Genomic DNA, 22,544 nt, shown 5'->3' on the forward strand with positions numbered 1-22,544 from the left:
GGCCCTCTCTGGTCATAATGGGTAATTGCACTGAGCATGCAGAAGAATCATTTTAAACTGGGTGGGTGTGACGCGGTCTCCTTTCAGAGCGGATGAATCCGATTCCAGGTTATGTTCAGTCAGTCAGAGAGAGAGAGAGAGAGCACTCAGTCAGAAACTTCACTCCTTTGTTTTTTTTTTTAACTATGAGTGAATGATCTACTGAGCTCTAAGTTTCCCCTTCTGAAGTCTCCATTGCTCCACCAGCCGCTCGCGTTCAGTAAAACTGAGCCAGATCCTCTTTTAGAGGCTGTACGTGTGACGTAAGTACTAAAAGATGCGTGACGTAGCCAGAAGAACTCCTGCGAAATATAAATATACTGTATTAGGCTAACAGGGATATTTTATCCTTTCTCCACTCAGAAATGCTTCTGCTTTCAGTTTAGAAACAAAATAATACGGACTGCCACTTTGAATGCCTGCACCATCCATCAATCCATCCATCCATCCATCCATCAATTAATTATCACCCACTATGAGGACTCGCTCTATTTCCAACAATCGATAACTGAAGACACTTCCCATGATCATACTGACCAGTATCTAGCCATACTCACAAGATAACACCTCACACCTTATACAGATGCGCGTGTTCTCAATCCGTTTCCTGAGGTAACCCTTCAAGATCAATTTAGACACTGCTTTCCAGTGACTTTTTGAATTTCCGTCTATTTTGTAGTAATTTTAGGGTTTAAAGTAAAGTGGGCTGAATTACGTGCTTAGTCACACCCACCGCCAGAACTTTCAGCTCAGCTCGGATCGTAATGTGCCGGCGGGCCTCGTAAGTCGCCCGATAAAGGTGCCTGGAACGGAGTGAAGCGGCAATGATGCAAATGATGTGAGACATTTAGTAGCATTCAGCTCCCATATTTCATTTTCTCTTTCAAACAAGTGTATCACTTTGTATACCTTTCCAGCGAAATTACTGCCAGACAGCAGATTAAAGGCCTTTTGATAAATGGCTTCCCTTCTCAGGGATGCCGGTCATGTTCGTAATTTCATTTCAGCTGCAGCTCCTTCATTGCTTTTCCGCCGCGATCGGAGGCCTCCTCTCTCTCCGGCAAACATCCGCGCCGCCGCCGAACGAGCCTCTCCAGAAATTAAACAGAGTCAACCGAGCTTGCAGGAATGAATTAAGGCTGTTAATGTGGTTTGGCTTTATGGCTTTGCTTAGCCTCGGAAGAGAAAATGTGTTTTTTAGTAGTTTCAGTGTGTTGTTGTTTGTTCTGGAACCGTCAGGAATGCGTACAAAACGTCTGGGTTTGAGTACGCTAACTTTTCTGATTTGTCGTGTTTGCTTCTGCAGCGCTGCCTCTACCACTGTTAAATCAGAGTCACTTTAATTCATGATGCTTTTGTTTTCTAACTAAGCTCGCCATCAATCAAACAGTGAGCCTGGTGGATGTTGAGAAATGTGTTTATGGCTGAATCTTCTTAATCAGTGGAGCATTTACACTGTCTGTCTCCTTTTTTAAAGCATGTTTTTATATAAATGAGCTCTTTAGAATTGAACCAAATGTACTATTTAGTAAATTTAGTACTTGTACAGATGCACACATGATTAACACATAATTAGATACATGTTTTTTAGTAACTGGGGATGCACTTACAAATTTGGCAACTGATATTGGCAAAAAAAAAAAAAAAAAATCACCTTTGGTTTCTGGCCAAATATGTGAGCCAAGGAACAAATCTCAAAACTCAGAACACAGAACAATGACAAAAAATTATTTGAAGTCATATTACAGTGATTATAGTGTTAAAACAGCATTGGCAGGCTAACCCAGTTGCCAATCCCACCTCCTTCCCTGTCCTCAGTGGCAGTGCTTTGTGTCTGAGTGCTGCTGTGCACAGAGTGAGCAGGGAGTGTGGGAGAGAGCTGAGTAGAAGAGCTCAGAAACAGCTGGTTTCAGTTCATTCATTTTTACACATTAGATAAATCATTAGATAAATATACAGCTATGGAAAACAAATAAAGGACCACTTAAAATGATTAGTTTCTTTGATTTTACCTCTGCAATATAATTAAGAGGAAGATGGATGATCACAAGCCATCAAACCAAGCTGAACTGCTTGATTTTTTTTTGCACCAGAAGTAAAGGCCTAAAGTTATCCAAAAGCAGTGTGTAAGACTGGTGGAGGAGAACATGCCAAGATGCATGAAAACTGGGTTATTCCACCAAATATTGATTTCTGAACTCTTTATAAATATGAACTTCTTTTCTTTGCATTATTTGAGGTCTGAAAGCTCTGCATCTTTTTCGTTATTTCATCCATTTCTCATTTTCTGCAAATAAATGCTTTAAATGGCAATATTTTTGTTTGGAATTTGGGAGAATTGTTGTCCGTAGTTTATAGAATAAAACAACAATGTTGATTTTATTTCTCAAATATATACCTATAAATATCAAAATCAGAGAGACTGTTTCAGAAAGTGGTCTCTTCATTTTTTTTCCAAAGCTATGTATTTTTTTTTTTGCCTCAGGACAACATTATGCAGTTACATAACAAAGCAATCATGACAAGCAGTGGGTTTTCTTTTCATTTTTTAGGTTAAAAAAGTAGGTTAAATATTTTTTTCTCAACAGATATGAAAATCTATATATCGTCGCTGTCATATGAAAAACACTTATCTCCATTTTTGTCGATTTTTAGTTTACTACATCATTTAAACAGACAAACTCTGCCTTAAACAACCAATAGAAACTCTTCAAAAGGATCTGAAATGAACTCTTTTTACATTGACATCCATTGAAAGTTTACAAGGTTTTTTCTCTCTCCTGTAAAGTTGCTGTTTTGGAGATTAGTGTGTAAAGTGTTTTTTTATTAGACAGCGACGATATGCTATAGAGTGTTAAGTAAATTTATTAGATGATTAGAATGGGACTGCTGAAATAAAATTATGACTAAAATAGCACTGCTGTTGTATCTAGCTAGCTAAACGTGGGACTAGAAAAGCACGGCTGAAGTAAATGTATGATTAGAGTAGAACTACTGGGGTAAATGTATGACTAAAACTGCACACCATAGAGGTACCAACAGTTATCTATAGATGAAACCCACTCAACTCTCTCAGAACAGCCGCTGGATTGGTAAACCTGTTCTCCATTCTGTTCTTCACAGAGAAAAAACTGCAATCATCCAGTATTATAGTGTCCGCAAACTTTTGACGAGTAGCGCACGCTTTCATTAATGTTCCTTTTGCCAGCCCCCGGGACATTAAAGCGGCATGCGGCGGGACAAGCTGTGTAAGTCACAGTTCCACAATTGATTAGCAAATGTCCCTCTCAGCGGATTGGAGATGCGTAGGAGTGGTTCATCGCTCTGTTCGCGGCCACTGGAGACCCAAGGAGACATGAGGTAGAGGAGGCCAGAGGGAACGGGCCAATCAGTGAGTGGATTGCTCTTGAGCGTAAGGTCAGAAAGTGCTTCATCAGTAATTAGCACAGGATTTAAAAGGCTTGTAGGGCAGAAAGGTCCTGCTGTCCAGAGCGTTAGTCACGCTTCGAGAAGCCGGCTGAGCGTCGGCTTTTAACCCCGCGTCCCACCGGCACTCATTTGGCTGTAGGTGTGAAGCACAGTGGTGAAAGAATTAGAAAAGAAATGGGATAACGAAATGAGTAGCAGGTATGAAGCTAAAATTAATATGATCTTTTTGCTTTTTACACTTGTTCATGATTAGGTTTGAGGTGTTAAAGGAAAAAACTGTGGTTGGGAAGGGGTAGCTCATTGATGGATCAGTGTTCATATACCAGAGTTCAAAAGAGGACAAATTGTTGCTGCACGTCTTGCTGGCGCATATGTGACCAAGACAGCAAGTCTTTGTGATGTATCAAGAGCCACGTTATCCAGGGTAATGTCAGCATACCACCAAGAAGGACAAACCACATCCAACAGGATTAACTGTGGACGCAAGAGGAAGCTGTCTGAAACGGATGTTCGGGTGCTAACTCGGATTGTATCCATAAAACATAAAACCACGGCTGCCCAAATCACGGCAGAATTCAATTTGCACCTAAACTCTCCTGCTTCCACCAGAACTTTCCGTCGGACAATAAATTATTGTGGTCTAAAACCAGGTGTTTCAGTTTCATTGTCCAAGTCCTGTAAATGTATGGTTAGAATAACACTGCTGAGGTAAATGTATGACTAAAATAGCACTGCTGAGCTAAATTGATGACTAATAATGCACTGCAGAGGTGAGTTGGTGGTTGGTCAGTTGGTGGTTCTTGGCTACACTGATAGAAGAATCACTCAGGACTCTCGGAGAACAGCTGCTTTTGATTGGTAAACCTGCACTCCATTGTGTTCTTCACTGAAATACAAGTGTCCGGAAACTTTCGATGAGCAGCGTATGCTTTTATTAATGTTCCTTTGCCTTGGTCACTAACACAGCTTAGCCCCACCTACTCATACTGCAGTTTCCAGGAGCGTTTAAATTCAGTACAGGGCGGCAGCCAATAAGAAAGTTGCTTACAGTTGCTTGCTAGGTTATGAGGGCAAGTTGAAAAATGATGGTCTAAAAATGATAAATTCAATATTTGTGCTTATACACAGAGATGCATACATTAAAACTTGAACTGAAAAAAAGACTTTTGCAAACATTCTTTGGAGGAAAAAAAAGCAAATACTTAGAGTTTACAAATGACCACAAGTTATATTCCTTTACGCGTGATTGCATCCAATTTAGGGAGCAGCGATCTCATAATGCAGTTAAAACCAGAAAAAAAAGTCCACTTTAAATGTTAAAAAGGTTAGAAAACATTTCTCTCATAACGGCTCCTGAGAGTGTGTGTATCTACGTGTGTACATGTAAGTGTGTGTGTTGCGGCCTCCTCGCGTTCGCCAAACTCATTAGGCGGACTCATCAGTCCCCTCAGCACTTTCTGACCGAGGAAAGATCAATGTTTGCGCTGGAGGCTCGGCTGCGGAGGATATGATAGCCTTCAGCGACTGCTAGCATTAGTGGCGGGGGAGATTTTCCACAATAAATGTCACCGTTGGCTGTTCTGGGAACAGTTCTCTACTTCACTTTAAGTGGTCTTATTCAGGGAAGTGATTGCGAACGCTAATCCTAGATGAGCTTGAAGAAGCAGAATAGTGGAGGTTTTACTGTTATAGGGAAAAAACTCTCATATATATATATATATATATCCTATATCCCTGAGTCTGAGTGTAGCCTAAAGCCTTTCTCAAGATTCTGTAGGTTATGAGTGAACTTGTTGATCTGCTTCTTTCTGAAAATAAAAATGAAACAGTGAGAGTTTGAAGGCTTGGTTGGCAATGGTACAATATAGAGCCAGTGCAGATATGATGAAGGTTGAAGTTTTTGCTATTTTGGGGGCAGAAATCAAAGGTGCGCCATTGATTGAAATTAGCCTAGACAACAGTCAGTCGTCAGCGTCCATTGCTATAGGTGCATCATGCAGACATGATGAAGGTTGAAACCAAAACCAAAGTTATTCTAAAGATACAGAAAACAAGGAAGTATAGGACTACAATTAGGCTCAGGAAAGTGTAACTTATACCAGACATTATGAACCCTATCATACACCTAATGCAAGACACGTCGTGATGCTCATTCCTATCTTACACCCCGTCAACAGTCTATTTTCTTGCATTGTGTCTGCGCCATTAAAATTGTGTCTGAGTTTTGTTATATATCTACACTGATGGGAATGGTTGTTTGAAAGTGGCGTATTGCTATTTTGGCGGCAGAAATCACAGGTGCGCTATGGATTGAAATTAACCTAGACAACAGTCAGTTGTCAGTGTCCATTGATATAGGTGCATCATGCGTACACCCCCACTCATTAAACAAGTGCTGCACCGTTAAGATACCAACGTGCCAATGTCAGAGCACACCTGCCTCTCAACGGGAATGACGACTGGCACACTGATTGGTTTACTTCACATTTTACCCAGAACACACCCATTGTTAATTAACAGAAGTAGTACATACCTTTTGTGCGTTTTGAGCCACGCAAGGTGTATTTTTTTGCACCCTTACAATACCGAAGACACACCGACACGCCCTAAATCCTACTGCACAATCAGCAATTGACTGGTGTGCTATAGATCGCTAAAATAGGACCCTATGAGTTGGTTTTCCCGGACATACTTTCAATGGAAAATCCCTTTTCATTGGAACATTTCTCATATCCCCAACTACACAAAAACGACCATTATGGAAATATTACAGCTACACATGGGTCTCCCATGGCAGGGCTTTCAAATGGAATTTTTCAGCAGGTAATGCTCATTTTCATGCAGCAAGGGTCTTGCAGGAATGTCTCTGTTGTCTTCAGATTGCAACACTTCCTTGACCTGGAGGGTTGCCAGATTTAGTCAACTATGAAACCAAGTGTGAAGCTGTCAATGAGTGTATATCTGTGTCAATGAATGGTAATCAGTTTGGTGTATTTTTATTCTACTTCATGTAGATTCAGAGAATGATTAGGCAGGTCTTATATTTCAGCCATTCAGTCACAACTTCCTTGTGGTGGAACTTATGGATTAAGACATTCCCAACCTTACAAAGGACTCTTTGAGCACTAAAGTGCATTAACAAAAAAGGGGGATGTAACAAATTGAACTATAGTTCTGATTACAAGACAGAAGGAATCTGAAAGCAGGTGTTATTGTTTAGTTGGGGTATCCAATGTCAGAAAAGAAAAATACAGGTGCAGATTTCTTAACCAGTAGGCATACAATGTGTTTGTTTCCTCAAAGGTACAGTGTGGTACTTCAGGTTCACTACATTCACTTTCCCAGGAGAACAATGCATATTTAATCAGCTCCATGACTTTTTAGAACGTTTTTTTTAGATGTCAGACTGTCGGAGTGAACCGGGGAAATATAACTTACAAAATGGCAAAGTGTTTCTAAATGTATTGAAGAGGGAACCTGAGGATACAATCCCAGTTTGGAACATTTTTTTCTGAGAGTATTAAGGGTTTGGTTTGATTTTTAAATCTGTAGTTGGCACAAGCAATGTCCCTTTTTTCTGTAATAATCTGTGTCAAAATGTTTTGAGGAATGGGCTTAGTTTCCAGACAGGGATTATGCTTGATCTTGGACTTCACAGCATTTTGAATGATTTGAAAGATTTTCTCATGCATGGTTAATATAGTCTAGGACTAGCTTTCCAGCTAACAGAGAACGTTGTATGAATGTTTAGCAATGTTTTGATGTTAAAGGTTAGTATCTAACATAAAAAAATGTTCAAGGAACATTCTAAAAAACGTGTGACAAAATAATGGTTTGCATCACAATATAGTCTAGGACTAGCTTTCCAGCTAACAAAGAACATTCGAAGAACATTTAGCAATGTTTTGAAAGGTCTCCAGAAAGGTTAGTCTTTAACATAATAGAAATAATGTTCAAGGAACGTTCTAAAAAATGTGTGACGAATAATGGTTTGCATCACAAAATAGTCTAGGACTAGCTTCCCCGCTAACAAAAAATGTTCTAAAGAATGTTTAGCAAGGTTTTGAAAAGATTCCAGAAGGTTATTCTGTAGCATAAAATAAATAATATTCAAGACACATTTTGAAAATGTGTGACAAATAATGGGTTGCATCACAATATAGTCTAGGACTGGCTTCCCTGGTAACAGAGAATGTTCTAAGAACTTTTAGCAATGTTTTTAAAATGTTTCAGGAAGCTTAGCCTGTAGCATAATACAATTAATGTTTAAGAAACATTCTGAAAACATGTGATGAAAGTCTAGGACTAGCTTCCCAGCTAACAAAGAATGTTCTAAGAATGTTTAGCAATGGTTTGAAAAGTTTCCAGTAAACTCATAATAAAAAATAGTTCAAGGAACATTCTAAAAAAATGTGTGGCAAATAATGGTTTCCATCACACAATAGTCTAGGACAAGCTTCCCAGCTAACTGATATCATCCTTAGACCATTTAGCAATGTTTTGAAAAGGTTCCAGGAAGGTTAGCCTGTGAAATAATAGAAAAAAATGTTCAAGGAACATTCTGAAAACATGTGTCAAAATAATGGTTTGCTTCACAAAATAATGTTAAATAAAAGAGCATCCAGAAAACCTGACAGATTGGACATTTTAAGAATGTTAATCAAAACAAACAACTCCTAACAAAAAAGATTGTTAGCTGGGATAATCTCTACCGCATAGTGACTCAATTGTGCTCTAGCAAATGGTTAAGCAGACGGTAAACCATTCAGTGGTTAGAAGTTTAGAAGATATCATGGTCCCAAGAAAGAAGATCCAGTGATATCCAGTCCTTGCTATGATCAAACATCCTATAATTTATCTCTTCTCTTTCCCCAGTTACAGACAGCCGGATCCTGGAAAGCCTTCAGCGTTACTCCTCCTCCCCCACTTACCTGCCTGTCAGTTACCAGCTCCTCAACACCGAGTCATCCTTCTTCCTCAAGGAGGCCACGCAAGACTTCATGCGCAACTCCAGCCTCCTGTCCAGAACGGAACTGTTCTTCATCCATCAAGCTAGGAGAGCTCCAGCCATCACTGCCAGCTATGGTACTCTCTCGGTGGAGCAGCCCGTGCCCGTGGACCTCCTCCAGACCCCTGGCACCTTTGTGACCACCTCAACCCTCTTCACCTTCAACTGGAAGGTGCAGACTTTTGTTCTTACAGAGAAGATCTTTCTGGACAAGTCCAAGGTCCAGGTTCTTTTCTATGTAGCAGGGAGGGACTGGGATGACTACACCACCGTGGACAAGCTGCCTTGCGTGCGGATGTTCGCCTTCCACGAGACGCAAGAAGTCCGCGGCAGCTGCAGGCTCCGGAGCGAGCTGGGGATCTGTGTAGCAGAGCTGGAGCCTCTTCCCGGGTGGTTTGCGCCCCCTAGTGTGGTTCCCGGACGTCAGAGGGGCATGGATTCGTCCAAAGGAACTCCTGTGGAGCTTTATTACTCACTCCACGTGGTGGAAAGTGGCGAGTGCCTTGGAGAGGAGTCTGCCGATAGGAATTCTGCCCGACCGGAACAAGAGGGTATTTTTGGATCTGCCACGTCAACGCCTATGAGGAGGATTGGAAGCGTGAGGTTGTTCTGGACACCGGCTGTTCCGGAATTGTCCGAACAACGGCTGGATGGGAATTTTGCAGTGCTCGTGCCGTTAGCGCCGGTCCGGCCGAGGGATAGTGTGTCGGCTTATGTCGCTGCTTCACCCTACTCGCCTGTGGAGATGTTCACACTGAGGTAAGACTGAGGTTTTTCTGCAAAATTTCTTTCAGTTTTTGGCGAGGCGGGAATTGCTGGTTCTGTGTTTGAAGTTCTTAAAATAGGAAAAGTTTATGGTAGGACACTGCATAGGAAAAAAGTGTGGAGTTTGATAACCTGGAGTTTATTCGCAAAGTGTATAAGGAGCCTGATACAGTTCTCTCTAGATAGATAGATAGATAGATAGATAGATAGATAGATAGATAGATAGATAGATAGATAGATAGATAGATAGATAGATAGATAGATAGATAGATAGATAGATAATTGATTGATCCCAGAGGGGAATTCTGGAAAGAGTTTACTCTTTGGTTAGAGTTTGGGTAGAGTTTACTCCATATTGTAAGGAAATATTACATCAATTGTGCACCCAAGACACACTGAGGGAAATTTCTTTACATCAGTACATCAAACAAAAAGTGCATCTTTCCTATTGGCTCCTGGCATCAATTATTTGTACAATGGTGGAATAAAGTGTCTACAACCGCTAGCTCACCATCATTGTGGAGTCTTGCCCACTAGGACTACCTTCCCTTAGACTTTTAGTTCTAGTCACTTTAATGATTGACTGCCTGGCCATAGTGTTGTAGGCCATCAGAGCAAGTTACCAAGTGTGACTTGTGACTTTTTTCTAGCATTTTTTCATTAATTATGTGAAGGAGTTCATGTTAAAACTGCTGTATGAACTCAACTTGAGGATTGTAAGTCCCAGAATAGTGTTACTTGAACTCTTGAGCCCTGGATTCTTTTTGATAGTCACACAAATACACTTAAAAATTAGTTGATTTGATTAATTTATTTCTCAAAGCAGAATTTCCCTTTAGGCATTATTTGTGAAGTTTCTTACATTACTGTTTGTTGATGATACTTAAACACTTTCCAGAATCAAATAGAACCTTATACTCTTTAATCCGACAGGCTTCTCGAGGATTTTAGCTGTTTGATTCTTTAAACAGGTTTATTGGAAGATTTTGCTGTAGAAGTTCTGATTGGTTCCCTTCATCACAGATAATTTGAGGCGGGTTAATAGTGCAGTGGATGCCTGGTGTATGAGCTTTTCCAGAACAAGATTGAGCCATTTTATTGCTGGTCCCCCTGAATTGTTATGGGTTGTTCTCGGATCACCGGACAGACCTTTCTGTCTTGCGCTTTCTGATGACTCTTGTTTGGCTCTGGCTGTTTGGACTCCCCTGTTCCGGCATATTTCAGAATCGCAGCCGCTTGATTGAGCACAGCTTTTTTTTTATTTACCTTGGTGGGGAGAGGAGCGTCTTCATCTCTCCGGGAAAATATCACCGAGCCTCGCTGCGACGGTGGGCACTAATTAGAATTTGCAGATGCAGCTAAGTGATTTAGGTAATTAACACACAATGCAAATGAGGATGTCATCAATTAGAATGCGCCTCCATTAGCGTAATGACTGCGAGTTCCTCCGATCGTAATCACAGCGGGTGAGAACATTTATAAACCATAAGAGACGCGACGTGACAAGAGGTCAAGCCAATTTGTCAGCCCCTGTAAAGGGAAAGAAGCTAATGCGCAATGATGTAGCAGAAGGAGATGCTGGCATGCTAATGAAAATGAAAGCCGACTGCAGTGACTAACGAGCTGGTGAGCCCTCCGTCAACTCTCGGCAAGTGCTGCGCTTACTGTTCGTGGTATTGCGCGCTACTCATTTAATAAGGAACGGTGTCTTAATACGCTAATTGATGGGAAGAGCATTGGAACTTGTCACTTTGTGTCTTATCTTTATGTCGATTATCACTTTTTGGCATGATGTGAATCTTTCAGCTCTTATTCATATTGTGTCCAAATTTGACAATGAATTGATCAATAGAAAGGCTCCAGAAATCACTTGAAAATAAATCTTTTTACATTGACTCCAAATAAAAGTTGACATTTGAAGAATTTTAGATGTTTTTACATGCAGTTGATTAATTCCCTATTTTTTGTTAGTCTAAACACAATTTCATTTTAATGACATTGATTTTTAGTCTAATGGCCATTTTAATGGCAAAATGTGAATCTGGCAGTTCTTATTTATACTGTGTCCAAATTTTACAATTTACAAAAAAAATGCTACAAAATCACCTGGAAAAAATTACTTACATTGACTTGACATTGAAATAATTTTAGATGTTTTTTTGTTAGTCTAAACACAATCTGTTCTCTAATGTCATTAATTGGTATATTGATGTTTGCCACTTACAAACTGAATTTTTGATGTTTATTCATTTATGGCATCATGAGAATCCGGTAGTTGTTCTTTACTTTGTGTTTAAATTTCATAATAAGTCGAAAAATACAAATGCTCCAAAATCACTTGGAGATAAATCGCTTTATATTGACTTATATACTGAGATTTTGGAGAATTTAGATTGACTATTCGTTCTTCATTCATACATATACTTTATTTATTGGTTAGTCTAAACACAGTCTGTCATTTTAATTGTTTAATTGTTCTTTATTCTGTGTCCAAAAATCATAATAAACAGCCTAATAGAATATAATTATTCAAAATGGTTTGATAAAACTGTTGACTTTCATTAAAAGTTGACATTTTGAGGATTTTGATCTTTTTGGTGTGAAAATGACATTATTATGTATTTTTCTTGGTCTGAACACAAGCTGCTATTTTATGTGCTAATGACACATTAATTAATTTATAAACACTTTCCACTTTGTATCTCTGTTTTTGTTGATTATCTCTTTTTGGCATAATGTGAATCTGGCAGTTGTTCTTTATACTGTGTCCAAATTTTATCATAAGTAGATTAATGGAACTTAATTGAATGATTTGATAAAGACACTTTGTGGATAGTGACAATGATTGTGTCTTCTTTTTTGTTGCGATTTTTGAATCTGGCATGTATTCTGTATATTGTGTCCAGACATCATGATAAATGGACCAATAGAAATGCTCCAAAAAGAGTAGTTTCTGCATTGACTTCCTTTTAGATGTTTTAAATGTTTAATGATATCTTTCTCTATAAAGTTCTTTTTCTGTAAAGCTGATATTTAAGGATTGTAAGGCGGTTTTTGAGTGACAGTGACAATATATTTTTCTTTCCATTGTTGTTTTACATTGACTTCCATTAACCCTTGTGTGGTGTTCGGGTCTGTGGGACCCGTTTTCATTTTTCATCAAATGATACTAAAAAAATATTTTTTTCTAACTCAAACTCATTGCCACTGGCTCATTTTTTGTGAAAAAACATATATCAAAACACATTTTCGATAAACACACACTGTACACCCCCCACCCTCCCCCGACACACACATTTATATCACATACAGTCTGTTAGGCCAAGGGCTAATAAACATTGCTTCTTTTGTAAATTTGAAACTAAACAAATGTTCTACTCATGTCTTGAGTTAAATTCATTTTCCTTTACATTTTATAAAAAATAAACGAATAAAAAAAAGAGTAGCACTTTTTGAAAGAAATGTAACATAAGAAAGGTAAAGGGCAAATATTAACCATGTACGCTGTTTATATTGCTTGCAATTTAGGTGAAGCAAGCATGTGTAAAGCATTTTAATGTAAAATTGCTTAATTTTGCAGAATTAAATACAAGTAACAAAGTAAACGAGTAACAAAAATATGAACACCACACAAGGGTTTAATGTTGGGAAGGTTTGATTTAGCAGTTTCATAGATTTTAGGGAGTATTTTTTGATAATAGTGACAATGATTATGTTTTACATTGTGTCACACTTTTTGCCATAATGTAAATCTGGCATTTGAATTTGTTCTGTATGATGTGTCCAGACGCCTTGATGAATGGGCCAATAGAAAATCTCGAAATTGCCTGGAAAAAGTAGTTTTTGCATGCGAGAGAAAGTATTCCTTCTTTTTTTGTGTGTGTAAATTCAATCTGACATTTTTAATGTCTTGCGTTAATTAGTAAATCAGTACTTGTCACTTTGTGTTTGCATTTTTCGTTGCTTAGCACTTCTTTTTTTTGGCGTGATGAATTTGTGAATTTGCGGCTTCCATTAAAAGTTCTTCTCCAGTAAAGTTGATATTTTTGGGGGATTTTTGAGAGGTTTTTGCGCGGACGTGACAGCGACAGCTTGCGTTTGCTTCTCCTTGGTTTAAATATGAGCTGTCACTTTAATGGCGTGTATTAATTAATGATTTAATTTGAATTCGCTTAATTGGTGCGGAGAGTATTCTTCTTTTGGGGGGTGATATCTTGATTGAAAGCTACGGCGGTTTTAATGATGAAGATAAATTTGTCAGGCTTTTTAGATATTTTAGTGTGTGAGAAAAAAAAGTGTGTGTGTGTGTGTGTGTGCAATAGGGAGGAAATTCATTTTTGGAAGTCATCCAAAGCCTCCTTATGATTGCCAACCCCACAGCTGAGAGATGCAGATAGGACCAGAGCTGTGGGTTTGTGTAACAAATGCTGCCAGGTGTGTATTTGTACTGTGTGTGTGTGTGTGTGTGTAAGTGTGTGTGTGTGTGTGGTCTAAAAGCCCTTGTGACCAGCAGTGAAATGACTCTGATCTTTTCAAGTACAACATAATTATAGTTGGCTACATTACCGGCTTTCTAAAGGCCAGCGCTGCTGCACTTCTGTCCACGCGAGCGAAAGATCTGCGCAGATTAAAACAGCTTTAAAGACAGTCTTTATCAGCCGTCCACAGAGACGCGCTCATCAATTTATGCAAGTCCAAGTCAATTTATGTAAGACCCCCAGTCAAATATCAACCCTTGTGGGAGTGTAGGGGGAGGTGGAGGGGGAGGGGAGACAAGTCAGCAGGACATACCTCACACACCTCATCACAGTCTGGAGTGAAGTCTGGAGCTTCTCCTGGATGAAAAAAGACTAGGGCTGCACGATATTGGAAAAAAAAAATGACATTGCAATCGTTCTTTTTTTGGCGATACACACAAAAAAAACAGAGCTCAGCTTTGCCATCAGCTACCGGCGCTCAGAGGGAGCAAAATTGGCCCTGCTCTCTCCGGTTGGGTAGATGGCGCTCTCTCTCCACATCACTCCTAGGGTGATGTCTGCAGCACAGGACGTCTGTGAGCTGATGTAGCAGAACCGTGTCGCTGCGCTTTCCTCCAAGCGCGCTGTGATATTACTCGGCAATGCTGCATCAGCAGCAGCTCGAAAAGAGGTGGTGGCTGGCTTCACATGTATCGGAGGAGGCATGTGCTAGTCTTCACCCTCCTGGCGTGTTGGGACATTACTAGTGATAGGATGAGTCCTAATGAGTGGGTTGGGTAATTGGGTGTGTAAATTGGGGAAAAAATCTCGCTGCCCCTCCCCCTCTCGCGCTTCTCAGGCAGCAGCAGCCTGTCACTCACACTTACAGACACAGAGACAGCACTGTGCATCTACTACAAGAATCAACACATCGCAACATGACATGGTATTTACATTTAATTGACTTAAGTGACATCACACGTCCTTCGATCCAAATCTTGTCGCAAAGCAGCTTTACAGAATTACAGAAACCCCAGCGAGCGCGAAGGCAAGTAAAAAAACTCCCTCTGAGCTGGAGAAGGAAGAAACCTTGGAAGGAACCAAGACTCACATAAACGGAGGGACCCATCCTCCTTTGGTCAGACAACTTTTAAATTAATGTTAAAAAAGATATAATATATTAATGTGTAGAGCAACACCAGCAATAGAAGCAGTTAAAGATTATATAAACTTGGATGTAATCTGTAGCAGAAAGTGAGCAACCAGTCGAGGCTGGTGGCAAAAACTTGATCAAGAGAAAGATAGATGATCACAAGCCATCAAACCAAGCTGATCTGCTTGAATTTTTGTGCTATGAGTGAAATAAGGTCACCCAAAAGCAGTGTGTAAGACTAGTGGAGGAGAACATGCCAAGATGCATGAAAGCTGTGTTTAAAAATCAGGGTTATTCCTCCAAATACTGATTTTTGAACTCTTAAAACTTAAAATTATTTTAAAAATAAAATACTTGTTTTATTTGCATTATTTGAGGTTTGAAAGCTCTGTACCTTTTTCTTATTTTAGACATTTCTCATTTTCTGCAAATACATGCTTTGAATGACAATATTTGTAGTTGTAACTTGGGAGAAAAGTTGCCAGCGGTTTGTAGTATAAAACAATAATGTTCATTTTACTCAAATATACAGTGCAGGCCAAAAGTTTGGACACACCTTCTCTTTTTTTAATGCGTTTTCTTTATTTTCATGACTATTTACATTGTAGATTCTCACTGAAGGCATCAAAACTATGAATGAACACATGTGGAGTTTTATGTACTTAACAAAAAATGACCTGGCCTCCACAGTCACCGGACCTGAACCCAATCCAGATGGTTTGGGGTGAGCTGGACCGCAGAGTGAAGAAGGCAAAGGGGCAAACAAGTGCTAATAAACACCTCTGGGAACTCCTTCCTTCAAGACTGTTGGAAAACCATTTCAGGTGACTCTACCTCTTGAAGCTCATTGAGAGATTGAGAGAATGATGCCAAGAGTGTGCAAATCAGTAATCAGAGCAAAGGGTGGCTGTTTTGAAGAAACTAGAATATAAAATCTATTTTTTTAGTTATTTCACCTTTTTTGTTAAGTACATAAAACTCCACATGTGTTCATTCATATTTTTAATGTCTTCAGTGAGAATCTACAATGTAAATATTCATGAAAATAAAGAAAACGCATTGAAAAAGAGAAGGGGTGTCCAAACTTTTGGCCTTTACTGTCATTTTAAGGTGGTCTCTTGTTTATTTTTTTTGTATACACTCTTACTGACAGCTGCTGTTTGAGCTATAATCTCTTTTACAGCAGTTTCACTCAGATTTTGAACAAAAAAAAAATGTAAAAAAAAAAAAAAAAAAAAAGATCTTTAAAAGCCCTCAAGGCTTGAGTCAGATCCTTTAGTATCAAGGCCAGCCGTTGAGGGTCAGCAGCTCTTGATGTTGCTGGAGAACATCAACTCCACCGCGCTCTCCCACGCCGCCTTCAGCCGAGCCCAGAGCCGACGTGTGGAGGGAGGACTGGCATACGGTTCACATCGCCTTCATGCTGAGCAAATCATTCAGTGACAGCCCGAGCTGTGCGGAGAGGGGGATGAGGGGGGTGAGGAGGGTGAGGGGGGGGTGCCATCTCAGAAGATTCATCCTGCGTTAGGATAGAAACGCAGGGTTTTGACACGTGGCACTAAGCAGCATGGTACAGTATCAGCAGAGTCTAACTCAGACTCCTCTGCGCTGCTGAAGAATTCATTCTGTTCATTTCTCCTGATTCTTCTTCCCCTCCCAATTGAAACTGCATTTTAATTTTACGATCTTTTAGTAAAATGTGTTGTAAATATGATATCATATTTACAAATGACTATGATTTAAAGATTTAAAGTTTAGATTAAGGTTTGAGTTAGGGCTGGGTTTTAGGGTTTATTCATGGTTGAGTTTTAGGTTTGGGATTTATGGATTGGTGTCCGGAAAGTTTCTCCAGCAATAAGGCTGGAGCAGCAGCATTAGCGTTAACCAGCAACCGCAGCGCTAGCCCTTTCACCATTCAGAGGCGATGTTTCACCACCTTTCGCCTTTCGTGTTTGCCGTGCTAAAGCAAGCTACGTGGGCACTACGGTTTTCGGCTAATGCTAATGCTGCTGCACCCAGCCCTAGTGCTGGAGAAGCTTCACTGAAAACTTATCGGAAACCTAAGCTTACTGTAAGTAAACGGTAATAAACAGTTTTCTGGAGAGAGATCTGTGTAGATTAACATCCAGAGCTCGTTTGAATTTGAAAGAAAATGTTTTTTTTTTTTAAAGAATTACAGTTTTGTTTACTTAGGCACTTCCCCCAGCTTCCTCATTAGAAGGGAAACATGGCTGCACCCTTATTCACTTTGATTTAGGCATCCTTACTAGTGTTGCTTAAAGTGACTTATAATCCGGTGTGTCTTATGTATGAAATTAGACCAAAAAAATAGACGTTCATTAATAGTGCACCTTATTTATAATCCGGTGCATCTTATTCTTATTCTTCATTATTCTTAATATTTTAGGGTTAGGATTAGTCTTAGATTTAAAGTTTAGGTTAAGGTTTTGAGATAGGGCTGGGTTTTAGGGTTGAGGTTAGGTTTAGGGTGAGGGTTAGATGCATCGATAGTTTCTGTAGAGAATCAACTAAGATTTAAGTTGCATTTAAAGACATTTAGTTGAATGTTAGTTGAGCATCTATGGGGATTCAATAATGTTACCCTTGATTCTGTTACGAGAAAACTTACTCTTATAACACCTCTAACAAATTAACTACTTCTAACCTCATTGCCTATTTCCCATCTTTTCGTTCTCTATCCCATAATTTCCCTTTGGCCTCCTCTAGACTCTGTCTAAAATTATTTTTACCTTGAACTTCTATGTCCTCTATTGCTAAATGTACATCATTATTATTATACTGGACAAAAGCGTAATGTAATGTAATATAATGTAATGTAATGTACAGACATCCTAAGTTGCAAAAGTTGATTTCAGGGAGCAATCACACACATCAAAGGATAACAAAACTTTACTGTTATATGAATTAATTTTACTTTTTTTTTTTTTTATTACATTTAGAGTATTTAGAGGTGAAAGGAGTTTTATCTTTTTTCTTTTTGGAAGGCCCTGCCTCTGCTTTCCTTTTTTTTTTGTGGAAAAAATTGACAAAAATTGATAGTTACAACATCACAAAAAATTGCACAACATCAAAAACATTTCACATCATATTACAATAATTATTAATATTGCCTCCGCCATGATCTGCTTTCTCTCACTCACTGAACAAATCCCGTCCGGGAGGGGGGAAAACACTGCCCGCCCACACTAAAAACTGACTGGCTGTCTCACAGACTCTTTGCAGAGAACAGGCCAATCAGAACCCTTTCTGTTTTCTCTCTCTCCTTCACACACGCGATTAGAGAAAAAAAGTCTGTCGCCTGTGTGCGTGTTTGTGTGCAGTGCACTCTTGGGGCACTAGTCCTGAATTCCGGGAGATTATATGTGACTCGCCGGCATCAGGGAGCCACTACCGAAATGCGGGAGACTCCCACAGCTTCAGGGAGACTTGGTTTGTCTGAATGTAATATAATGTAATATAATGTAATGTAATGTAATATAATAATTCTGACATCACTCTAAGCAACAGCATCAGACAATGAGACATGGAAATGGAAACTCATAATGTCTAAACAGTCAAATTCTCTACATTGTTATTCTCTGCTGCTGATTATTCACTTATCACCAGTCTGTCTGACTTCAGACCGAGTCTTAATTTAATTTGTAAGCGATCGAAGGGAAGACTCTATCTCGGGTTGTCTAATCGTTAACGTTATCAGTCTTTAATTTGGGTTTCAGTTTCGCACATAACTTAATTTCAGTCTGAATGGAAAGAATCTTCCTGATACATGTCACACAAAGAGCGCAGTGTTAGGAGAACAGAGACGAAGCACAGAGATAGAAATCAGGTCTTGCGTAACTTTAATTAAACACAGTTCTTATCGTGTATAATCATCTTCATTATTGTTACAGAGAATTCCAATCAGCCCGAGACGATATGATCATGCTACACATCATCAGCATCAGCGCTGGAGTTTAATGATACTCATAAAGGAATAGTGTAGAAATTCTGCTTACAGTTATTGTTCAGGTTAAAAATAGCTTTAGTTGTAGTCATTGTTAGTGAACACATCATGTGAAAACAACATAAATTGATGCAGATACTGTATATGTATATTACTTAACAAAACACCTAGCCATACATTATTTAGTAGCTATTAAAAATTATATCGTTTTTAACACACACGGACACAACAATAGTCAATAAATTATAAACATAATTTAAACTGACAAAAGTAACAACTATAAATTATTTACTAAACTACTAAAAATATTCACCAACTACCATAAACGTTTTGTAACCACCCCAAAATAATTAGTGTACAATTCAGTAATGAATAAATTAATGTAGTCGTTACATGTTTACTTAAAAAAAAAGAACTAGCCATTGCTTCTATCCTCCCAAATAATAATTCAAATCAATACTATGAATTATTTAGTAACACCTAAAAATGACTCACTATAAAATATAACCCCATACACAAAATATTTAGTATTTTAGTTATTTTTCATTAACTCCTAAAGCAAATTAGATTTACTTTGTAGCTACAAAATATTTGTTAAAAACAACAAATTATTTAAAAACTAGTGAAAAATATTTAGTAACTATAAAATATTCAGTAACTATAAAAACCTACAGTAACTACTAATGTAACTACCATGAAAAAAAAAAAAAAAAAAACCCAATGTCCTCATTTGGGGCAGTAGTTTATTTTAACATTTTTAAATGTTAAAGAACCTAGTTAGATAAAAAAAAAAAATAAGTTTTCTACATTCATTTCTACAAATGATATTGTGCATAAATGAACTAGTTTAAACAAATTAACTGAATGATTATTTTTGCCTGGCGCATGTTTTGGTCTGGAATCTTGCCACCTTGTTTTCAATCACTTATATACAGCACTTATATATTACATTGTCATTTAGAGCATTTATTTGCAGAAAAAAAAAGAGAAATGGCTGAAATAACAAAAAAGATGCAGAGCTTTCAGACCTCAAATAATACAAAGAAAACAAGTTCATATTCATAAAGTTTTAAGAGATCAAAAATAATCAAATTTTCATGCATGTTGGCATGTTCTCCTCCACCAGTCTTACACACTGCTTTTGGATAACTTTATGCCTCCACTACTGGTGCAAAAATTCGAGCAGTTCAGCGTGGTTTGATGATCCAATTTGCGATTATCCATCTTCTTCTTGATTATATTCCGGAGGTTTTCAGTTTATTTGGTAAAATCGAATAAGCTGATCATTTTTAAGTGGTCTCTTATTTTTTTTCCAGAACTGTATATACTAAAGGTAATGTTACTTTTCTTTAACTATAAAAATAAGGTCAGAAATTGATTAGAAAAAATGTTTAGAGCAAGTCTAGAGCTAATTTCAATGCGTGTCACATGAGCACGATGATGATTTCTGCTTGTTTTTTGCTCTTTTTCATTTGTTGTTTTTCTTATTTTTTATTCAAAGAAAGCACTGCCAGCCTCTTCTCTCCTTCTCTCCCCAATCTGGGTGTAATTATCACGCCATGCTGTGTGGAAAACCGTTTCAAGCGCGTGTTTTCATTTGGGCCGATTGAACGCGTCCTGTGGCTAACTTAAAAAAAAAAAAAATAAATAAAAAATACAGCAGCAGCAATCATCCGCTGCCCTGAGTAAACACTGTAATATTCCTGCTGGATTACGGCCGGTCTTCCGCAACTGCTTATCTGCACATGCAGGCATGCGCTTACACACACATAAACACACGCTCACACACACCTTTTGTTATTTCCTCCTGCTCTGGCGGTTTCAACATCTTTTCCCTGACATTTTGACAGCGCGTTTGAAACACTGGGATTGACGCTCTAGATGCGTTTCCGACGCAGCGCCGGGATAACTGCTTAAAAACTGGAACGGGCGACAAATGCCTTCTCTCTGAATGTAATGGGATTACTTTACGTACAACTCCCTGGAAAAGTGATCTCACTACTCATTATTTTACTCCCTAAAAGCAGCAAACACATCTGTAACAAAAACACATCTGTACTAACAGAAGGAGAACACAAGGATGACGACCAGGGGAGTTGCCTGGGTGTGTAAAAATCCGAAGCTCAGCCCAGTTAATTATATATATATATATATATATATATATACAGCAAAAACGCAAGTGTTAAATTAACACTTTCAAAATAGTTAAACATTTAACACCTTGCCAGAGTTCCTTTTTAACTCACATTTATATTTCTTTAACTCCCTAAATTGTTACACTAACACTGAAAAGAGTTAAAAAAAATTATAAATGAGAAGAAGATTAGTCAATTAATATGACTTTTATTATTTAATTAATCCAGGACAGATTAGCGTGTAATTTTCCATTGTTTTTCTTAGTGCATTGCCAACACTTTATCACAATTTACTGTGCAAAAGATGGTAACTTGCTCTTATAGCCTGCAATATATTGGCTAGACAAACAACCATTAAACAAAATATAACACAATACCCAATGGAAGGTAGCCCTGGTGCGCAAGATTTCGCACTGATGGTAAGTTGGGATCTGGGGGACACACCCATTATGCAAATAACGTGTTTAACTGGGCGGAGTTTAATTAAATCTCTGGGGAGTTGGCCAGTATTTATTGGGTTTAGTGGGATTAACACTGAAATATTCAACTCTGTCAAATAACTCCAACACTGAACACCATTTAAATCTGAATGAGTTAAAATTACACTTTGAAAGTGAAAATCAACTCTTAGCTGTTTAACTCTGAAATTTTAACTCTCCTGTTTTTGCTTTATATATATATATATATATATATATATATATATATATATATATATATATATATATATATACTATGATTACAATAAGTATCCTGAAATATAATATTTAACACTATAATGTGTAGTTTATTAGCTGATCAGTTGGATACGGTGGAAAACATACAATTTTATTGCAGAGACCAAGGTTAAGAAAATAATTTAAAATAAGTATAGTACTATATTCTGGCTATCCACAACATCCAGCTTCTAGCTAACTAGAATAAAGTGTTGATATAAGAGACAAATATGTCCCACGTGTCGCTTCCCATGACAGGGCTTTCAACTGATATTTTTTTAGCAGGACAATGCTCGTCCACAACCAGCAGACATGCTTCAAGAACAGTTACCGCGGAATGTCTCAGCCATATTCCAGCACTTCCCTGGCATCCCCAGGTGACACGCCAGATTTATCATCATTCAAGCATTTACGGGACCAGCTGTGGCATCAGTTTCTGCAACATACAGTTATTGGATATTAAATAAGAGGCTATCCAAACTATTCCAGAGTATTGGCTTAGGTAAGACGTACAAATGCACTAGTGGACTAATTGGGTGGACTTTCTGCCACTTCATGTTCAACACAGTGCAATTTATAGGGCAATGGAAGCCCCCCACTGCTGGGGCTGCTTAGCTGTAATAGATGATACCATGAGTCCTGTTTTCTACCAGAAAATCCTTTGTGAATTTAAGCTCAGGCGTACTTGGGTTTTGCAGCAGGACAATGATCCGAAGCACACAAACAAGTCCAAAAAAATCTAAATTATAATAGTATGGGGTGCTACAGACTAGTAGCTCTCCAGCCCAGAGGGTTGTTGAACCCAATTGTAGAACTCAATCTCATCCGGGTCATCAGGGTCATGATCCAATACACTACCGCTGCCACGGCTAGTGAATTGG

At 38.5% G+C, this 22,544-nt stretch overlaps 1 protein-coding gene across 1 annotated transcript in view; it reads left to right on the forward strand.

The window, feature by feature from the left end:
• si:dkeyp-14d3.1 (transmembrane protein 132C) overlaps positions 1–22,544 on the forward strand; it is a 486,063-nt gene that overhangs the window by 159,161 nt on the left and 304,358 nt on the right. The window contains exon 2 of the mRNA XM_022670492.2: positions 8,344–9,235. Coding sequence (XP_022526213.2) covers positions 8,344–9,235 — 892 coding nt within the window. The remainder of the gene's footprint in view (positions 1–8,343; positions 9,236–22,544) is intronic.

The sequence above is a fragment of the Astyanax mexicanus genome, chromosome 12 (assembly GCF_023375975.1).
Source record: "Astyanax mexicanus isolate ESR-SI-001 chromosome 12, AstMex3_surface, whole genome shotgun sequence".
Lineage (NCBI taxonomy): Eukaryota > Metazoa > Chordata > Actinopteri > Characiformes > Acestrorhamphidae > Astyanax > Astyanax mexicanus.